Source organism: Odontomachus brunneus, unplaced genomic scaffold (genome assembly GCF_010583005.1).
Source record: "Odontomachus brunneus isolate Ranch 3 - 2012 unplaced genomic scaffold, Obru_v1 Obru_scaffold_112, whole genome shotgun sequence".
Classification (NCBI taxonomy): Eukaryota; Metazoa; Arthropoda; class Insecta; order Hymenoptera; family Formicidae; genus Odontomachus; species Odontomachus brunneus.
In genome coordinates this window covers 552,478-561,236 of record NW_022639562.1, presented here as the reverse complement: position 1 = coordinate 561,236, position 8,759 = coordinate 552,478, and the positions used below count along the sequence as shown (strand labels likewise).

At 33.4% G+C, this 8,759-nt stretch overlaps 1 protein-coding gene across 11 annotated transcripts in view; it reads left to right on the top strand.

Annotated features, from left to right (window-relative positions):
• Positions 1-8,759, top strand: part of LOC116849333 (protein unc-79 homolog) — a 736,358-nt gene that overhangs the window by 503,030 nt on the left and 224,569 nt on the right. For all 11 annotated transcript variants that reach the window (XM_032826384.1, XM_032826380.1, XM_032826379.1 and 8 more), the window contains 3 exons: positions 7,360-7,636; positions 7,709-7,947; positions 8,106-8,536. In XM_032826384.1, the coding sequence (XP_032682275.1) occupies positions 7,360-7,636; positions 7,709-7,947; positions 8,106-8,536 (947 nt within the window). The remainder of the gene's footprint in view (positions 1-7,359; positions 7,637-7,708; positions 7,948-8,105; positions 8,537-8,759) is intronic.

Sequence of the window (8,759 nt, the reverse complement as noted above, 5' to 3'; positions counted from 1 at the left end):
GTCGATTTCGTTACGTTTCAGCAAAGAATCGCAGGCATCAATTCGGTCCAAAAGGTTCTTTTGCGTCAATTCGTGTGGCACCCATACATCGAGCTTCTTCTTGAGACCAGCCTTATGCAAATGGTTCCAAACGGTTTTCTGGCTAATCTTCAGTTCCTGGGCAATGGAATAAGTGCTCACATGCCGGTCCGACTCGACGATTTCCATGATTTTATCGACATTTTCGACGATTGGCCTACCAGAGCGTGCCTCATCTTCGACGTCCATATTACCAGAACGGAATCGTTGGAACCACCGCTTTGCTGTTGCATTCGATACTGTATTGGATCCATAAACAGCACAAATTTTTTTGGCCGCCTGCTCCGCCTATTCACCTTGGTCGTAGTGGTACTGAAGAATGTATCGAATTTTCTCTTTTTTTACCTCCATTCTGTAACACACAACTGGCTTGACCAAACACAAAACTGTCACAGAACTTTTTTTGAAGCGTAATGTCACCTTTAAATCGCTGTATAGTATGACCCGATGCGATGTATACATCGTGAGATATGGCTCACTAAAGACATCTAGCGGAAAACGCTCAGAACTTTTTACTTCACCTAATATAAGGGAAACGTATGATAATCGTGAAATCAATGTGATACATATATATATATACACGTGACCAAATAGCAGATTTATTTACAAAAGCGTTACCGAAAGATAGATTTGAAAACTTATCTGATATAGGTTTAATACGTATACATGTTACGGACGAAGTCCGTATGATGTGCAGTGTCGGCATTGCCTGCGCAGTGTCAGCATTGCACAATGCGACTGGGTAAAGCCCGTAGAAATAGTTTATTAGCGGACATAGCCCGATTTGATGTGAGCAAAGTTAACACTGCTCATCCAGCGGTGGTATTGTCAGCAACTATTATTACATTACGGACTTAAACCATCTATGAGTGGGCAATGTTGACGTTGTCGAATCTCCATGGGCAGATTCATCGAAAGATGTCGATCTGGAACAGATCGTCGATGCGTTACAGAGGCGACACAGAAGGTTATGGTAGGCGTCGTTTGAGCTATTGACTATATGGGGAGACACCTCCAATGATTAGGACCTTAACATATGTTGTCAAGGTTACTGTCCTGAGTAATTCTCAAAAGGTTTTAACTGACGCTCATTGTTTGTTAAAATGTTATTCCCAAAAAAGTTCCATTAATATCAATACAGAGTATATTAAGTATAGTAAATTATAAGCGTCATACTTTCCTCCTAGACGTATTTTCATACAGACGTAAATACATAAATAAGCATATAGTTCTATATAAACACTAGTCTTCAATACTTCTCTAGCCGTGCAATTGGGGGACTACGCCCCCCAGACCCTCCGCACTGAGGCGAGGGGGGGGCAGTCTTTTATCTTTTGAGAAATTCTCACTCTTTAGCTTATATACAACAGACTTGAGAATAGAGGTTTATGTAGAAATCGTAAAAATGATCATCGTATGAAAAAATATTAAAATTAGGTCATTTTATTAAATTATATTACCAAAAAATTATATTACTGTGTTAATTATAATACATATAAATAAAATATAAGACTTATATCAATCGAAGAAGTAGTACAGTGTCTAAAGTAATAGACTTATAATCCAGAGATGCCTCTAGGGCCCAAGTTTGAGTCCCACCAATACCAGTGAAAATTTTTAAATGTGATGTAACGTTGGAAACATGTAATCTAAAGTTTTCAAGTAAAATCAGCAAGCACATATACCTTTTAAAAACTTTAGGAATTCATTATGCTATCTTGAGTATTAGTCTAAAATACTTGTTATTTGAGACAAGAAAATAATTTTTTCTTTCAAAAAAATTCTTGTTTTGCTTAAAAAAAATATTTTATATTTTAAAGAAATTATTTATTAATATTAAAATTACAATATTTAGATTTAAAAGAGATTTCTTTAAATTAAAACCTAAAATTTTTTAAATTAAATATTAAAAGATATTGAAATAAATATTCTTTACTTTACATTAAAAATTTGTTACTTTTAACAAAAATTTATTTTTGTTTTTATAATGTATATATATTTTATTTAAATATATTTAACATTGAAATAAATATTTAATAAAATGTATTAAAACAAATTCAGTTTTTTTAATTCAAATAATGTTTTTTTAAAATCACTATATTTTTCTTTCAATGTACGCATCTCATGTTCTGCTTGACCGTTTTGTTGATTTACATATGGTGCCGATGTTTCTAGTTTTATTACACGTGATGACAAATATTCTTTCATGTTTCTGTTACAAAATTCGGTCATTATCACAACTTAACCCAGGCAGCAAGCAGTCGTTATTTTAACTACAATATTTCGTCATTATTTGGTCAGTAACGTCATTTGTTCTTTAAGGACGTGTATTTAACGTCATGTTTTAAGACGTCAAAATGACTTAGCAAAATGACGTTATGATAACGTTTAATTTACCATACCGATAATATTCACTGACACAGTGAATATTGATCAATAGTGATAATTATCACTATTGATCAATATTCACTATGTTACAAAGTAACCCCTACAGTCACAAAGTAACCTCATCTTACGGTATTATAGACGAATTTCTTTTTCGAATAAAAAGATATGTTTGCTATTCTTATAAATATATTTCCATATTATAATAACGTTATAACATTGCATATTGCAGTGCAATGTTGCAGAAACATTGCAGTGACATTAATTTGAAATATTACTTTAGCAATATTACAGCAATATTTAAAAAATATTATGAATATAATATAATATTTTTTACTTATTTACTAGTTATTTTTGTTACCCAATAAGCAAACAATATTTAAAAAAATATTTGAAAAACATTTAAAAAGACATTTTTAAAACGTTAAAAATAATGGGATAAGTTCTTTTTTCATTAAAATAACGTTTTTTAACGTTAATTTATTAATAACGTTTATTAATAATGTTTCTACAATTACATTATAATATTTTTAAAAGCGGACATTTTATCGTTGCCGCAATCTCAGAACAATGTAGAAATTATAACCGAATCGGTCGTTGATGGAATCACCGGGGATTTCGCTCGTCAGAGTTCGGTAATCGTTTTGACACTAGCGTTTAAACAAAAGGAATAACAAAAATTTATTTGTAATCCTTGGTACAGAACAGAATATTATAGCTTCGGCGATTTGAGATTCGCCAGTATTCGGGCCTCGGTTTCGGTGGGACGCGTCTCGCGAGTCAGTAGGCGGAGCGTATAGTGCAAACGCTGAAGATTGCGGAAGGCGATATTGGAATCTCACGCTGCGAGATGTTCGCGAATCGCGAAGTCAGAGATTCGCTGGCCGCGGGGGCCAAGCGGTAACGGCGGTAAGATCGTGTCGTAGCACGGAGTGCTAAGTATCGTGCGGCTCGCTTGTGGCTGACGTAGTGGCGGCAAGTGTCGAAAACGTTCGACCGAGCGCAACGAACACTGTACTTGCAAATTGGTATAGGATAAGATCGGTATCGAGAATGCTCGATGGGATCCGCGAACGCACTCCTTTGCTTGAAGAACGCTTGACGGAGATAGCGAACACACAATCTCCTTTTGCCTGATTTTCCTGTGCGGATTAAGAAGCGGACGGAAAGGTAGAAACGATACGGTCGAGATCTTCGCTCTCTGCTTTGCAGCATCAAGTTCGGTAGATGGTCCGAATCGGTCTGGTGTCGCTTAGTTTTCGGTCACAGTTTATATACCGAATTTTATATGTTTTCTATGTGGGTTTATCGACGCGATTATTGTTATCACGATTAGACGCGTTTAGGCGAGACGCGTGTTTATGTTTGTATTTGGCCTTGCGACCTTTGCGTGGCACGTAACGCTGGTTACAGTCCGACTGGTGTTCGATCGGACTGTTTTAATAACGATGCGTGTGAGGCATCGTTACAAAATTAATTTGAGAAACTCAAGTTGAAAAGAAAGGAATGCTTAAGCCGCTGAAGTTGCTCGAGACATAGCACAGTTCAGTTGGTCAAAAAACGATTGGCAGCTCGCGGTGAGGAGAAAACATGCACCACTGCCTGTGCTTGCATCGCTGCTCTTACGTCTCAGCATGATGATCTAAAGCTCGTATCAATGGCGATTGCTCGCTCGCAATTATATTTAGGAAATCATTCTATAAAACAGCAAAAACAGCTTACACTAAAACTATAATAAGATTCTGTGATTAAAAAACATAAAAAGAGAAAAAGCGATAGAAAGCTTGTGACGTGAGTCACATGGTGCGATGCGACAAGATGTAGGAATGGTGATGCAAACACGGGCAGCGCGCGCGGCACTTGTTTTTCCCTTCGCCGCGTGCCGCCATTCGTTTCTTAACCAATTGAACCGCACTACAGCTTGAGCGACTTCAGTGGCTCAAGCGTTCCTTTTCATCAGATTTTTTTAAATTAATTTCTTGAATTGCGAATATCATGAAACAGTATGGAACTTTCTTGTTCACTTCAATCTATTCTATGTTTTCGCGAAGAATGATGGTCTGACTTGTATATACACATACACACACATATACATATTCCAACAAGATATTTAGACGGAATTCCTCAGATTTCCTTTTACTGTGTGAGTTCTAGGAATTTATTGATTAAGCTTTTATATTACTTGAAATAATATTTTGTCATTGTAATGTTCTTCCTAGGTAATACTCAGGGTTAGGCAGTAACTAGTTAAAAAGTTAAAAGTTAAGTTAAAAAATTAAAAAGTTAAATGGCTTTAAAGTTAATAAGCTAAATTTAATTTAACATAGTTACATTTTTACACTCTTAACTTTTAACTTAAGTTACATTTTATCGGTAATTATTAACTTCAATTATCTTGAAATTAATCATGCCATAAAGATGTCGCGAGACGTCAAAAGGTTATTCAGTGTAGGAGAGCTTATTTTGGCAATCTTCGAAGAAAAATGTCCAATAAAAAGGACCTCGCACTTATCATATGAAAAAAGTGGTTTCAGTCGAATTGATTGAAACTATGATATTTTGTAACTTATGAAGTACTGATAAAAAATCTTTAACAAAACGTGTGAAAAAATGGACAGTTTTTTATCTAGCGCCATTAGAAAGTTGCTATTTTAGATCTAATCGAATCTTTTTCTACAGTACAGATTGCTTTTTTAACTGTATAGGCATTTATATATAACCATACGTATGTCCATTATTGAATAGATTTATGCCTCAGTGTATATATGTGGTGCGGGAGGGGAGGATGTAATATGGGTGTATTTTGATATGTGTGTATTTGTATCGATTGTTATTCTATTAGTATATCTAACATTATTACATCCAAACAATATGTGTGTGTGTATGTGTGCGTGCATGTGTGTGTGTAATCTAACCTAACTCGCCCAACATACACACACGTACGTATCCTCTCTTCCCACACCGCATATATACACTGAGACATGAATCTATTCAATAATGAATACATGTATGGTTATATATAAATGTCTATACAGTTAAAAAAGTAATCTGTGTACTATAGATAAAAGTTAGACCTACAATAGCAACTTTCTAATAGTGCTAGAAAAAAACTGTCCATTTTTTCATACTTTTTGTTGAAGATTTTTGATCAGCATACCTCATAAACTACAAAAATATTATAGTTTCAGTCAATTCGACTGAAACCACTTTTTTTATATGATTAGTGAAGGATCCTTTCGAAAAAACTTTATTACTTAAATATAATAAGTATCTGTAAATAAAACATGTTTCTGAATAAAGTGTATATTTGTTTTTTCCGCTATTGTAAAACTGAAACCCTGAAGTTATGAAATAAAACAAATTTAACTTTTAACTTTTTAATTACTTTTTTTATTAACTTAACTTTTAATTTAATTAATTTCATCATGGGTTAACTTTATCTTAACTAACAAGAGGAAACACGAGGTGACTGCTCCGGGGATTTTGTTGCGCTTTTTATAGGCTGTTCTTGAATGAACAAAAATGACACATGTCCGGCCGTTTCAGCCAATGGGCCATAATTTCGAAGAAATCGATTTTTAAAAATGACTCTAATCAGCCACGGCAAACTAGATACGTTCGATCGTCACTATTGAAGTTTTATCGTCACATTAGCAGCGGTAGCGCAGTAGGTTGTGCGTTCAAATCTCGTATAGTGCATTTTTTTTTATTATAAATATGTTCTCTTATCTGTAATTATTTATATTATAAATATACACAAAAAATATTATTTATTTAATTATATTTTCCTTGTAAATTAAATTTAAAAATTTTTAAATAATTATTGTAATAATTTGAAAAATCTGAATAAAGAAATATTATTATCTTTATAAATTTCATTTTAATTTAATGTTATTAATTTTTATTACTTTTTGATTGTAATAAAAGCTTATAAATTTTAAAATTAGTAGATAATTTGTTCTCTTATTTGTTGTCTTATTTTTCTTTTTTTCCTTATCAATCACGCAATGATAAACAAAGGTTGTGAAGCTTGTGTCGACATGTCACTCTTCAACAATCCTGTATTATTTAAGAAAATTATTAGAAAATTTTTCGTTATGTCGCTTGTGATCATTCACGTTTTTATTACATTTTTATTTATATGTCCATATGAATAACGACAACGATGATAATAATAATTATTCCATATACATTAATATTTAATTATATACTAATTTGTAAATTTATAAAATTTTATTAAAATCAAATAGTAATAAAAATTAATAACATTAAATTAAAATGAAATTTATAAAGATAATAATATTTCTTTATTCAGATTTTTAAATTTTTACAATAATTATTTAAAAATTTTTAAATTTTATTTACAAGAAAAATATGTTAGTATAATTAAATAAATAATCTTTTTTGTGTATATCTACAATAATATAAATAATTACAGATAAGAACAAATTTTTAATAAAAAAATGCAAGAAACGTGATTTGAATACGCAACCTACTATGCGAAGCCAACGTCTTACCTGCTGCGCTACTGCTGCTACTGTTCAATAGTGACTATCGAACGTATCAAGTGTGCCGTGGTCGACTAGAGTTATTTTTAAAAATCGATTTCTGCGAAACTATGGCCCATTGGCTGAAACGGACACGTGTCGGCTTTTTTTCGCCCAAGAACAGCCTATAAAAAGCGCATCAAAATCCCCGGAGCAGTCACTTCGTGTTCCTCTTGTAAGTTAAATTTTCAAAGCCATTAACTTTAACTTAACTTAGTTAAAAAAGAAGTGAACTTACCCAACCCTGGTAATACTTAATAGACATGTAATATTAGTGTTGTCATGCTTCTGTCCTTACTTAAGTAGTGGCATGTTACAATTTGTCGCTATTGCGAATGCTTTTGCGAAGCTATTCGGTCAATGCGGACGATACGGAATCTGAGCTGGCCGCGATTCCTGAGAGCCCAAAATCTGACAGCACCTTACATGGCAGCAGCGGAGGATCTCTCGGGGAGCTAGAGAATACGGTTCAGAGAAGTGCGGTCCTTCAAGAACCACGCACGTCGATCATATTAGATGAAACAAATGTGATTATTGACCCGAATAATCGAAACAGTAGTAAACTAAGAATGGAATCCGTGACGAAGCCTATATGGTTCTTAGGAAATGAGGATGAATCTTCTCAAGTAATTACGCTGTTTATTAGTGGTTTCTGATAATGATTTAAGATTCCATAAAAATATTTTGTTTTATTCAAGGGATATAAAAAAGTGGAACCTCAAAAGAAATGGAGCGTCTACGAAGGAGTAAAAATGATGGTAACTAGTACATTTTTAACTGGACAACAAGAACCCGCAAAGTTCCACTCTAAAATATCTGCGCTACCAGTAAAAAACGCAAAAGGTCAATTACCGTATAATGGAGATACTATTTCATCGAAACCGTTCGATTTGTCAAGCGCTTTAGCTGTTGCTACGAGCATTTCTCATATTCAGAGGTAAGATTGTTCTTCTGTGTAAACGAGATAAAGAATTTTAATGAAACTAAGAGCATAATTTTTTTTTTATAGAGCAACTCTAACAACTCTTTTTGGAAATTAATATTTTCTTTTGTGCTACTTTTAATTACATCGCGTATTATATTTTAAACTTTTAGATCTGATTCGATAAAAAAAAAGAATAAGCAGGAAGATAAAATAAAGGAGAAGGGAAGAGAGAAGGAAAAAAAAGAAAATGAGACAGAGAAGGTAACAGAAAAAGATGTAGAGAAGCAGAAAGAAAAGGCACTTATTTTGAACACCGTTGGTACTGTCATTAATACCGAATCACCGAATGCGAAGTATTTAGGCAGACAAAAACACGTTGAACAGATCACAATCACAGCAACATCGCCAGTCTCGCCTTGCCAAGTGATCACAGTGACAAATAGTGATCACTCGAGCTCGCCTGCACTGAGTTCTATATCGTCACAAGTTGTAAGCACGGAAAACGAGCAGCCCACTGATGTACTTAATACTTTACAACCTTTGATAACTACTCCAACGGTTGAACGTTTATTGCCTATTGGTACAATAGTTCGCGCAACTGGTAAGTTTTCTTTACACTATTACTTCGTGTTATGTTACGATATATGTAATATAAAAAGCAGAAATTGTCAGAAAGATATGCAATAGATATCGATATTGATATTTTCTTCACTGCATGCGAATGTTTGTTTTTTCTTATTTGCTTTCTTGTACACGTTCAGTTTTGTGATATATATATATATATATATATATATATATATATATATATATATATATATATATAT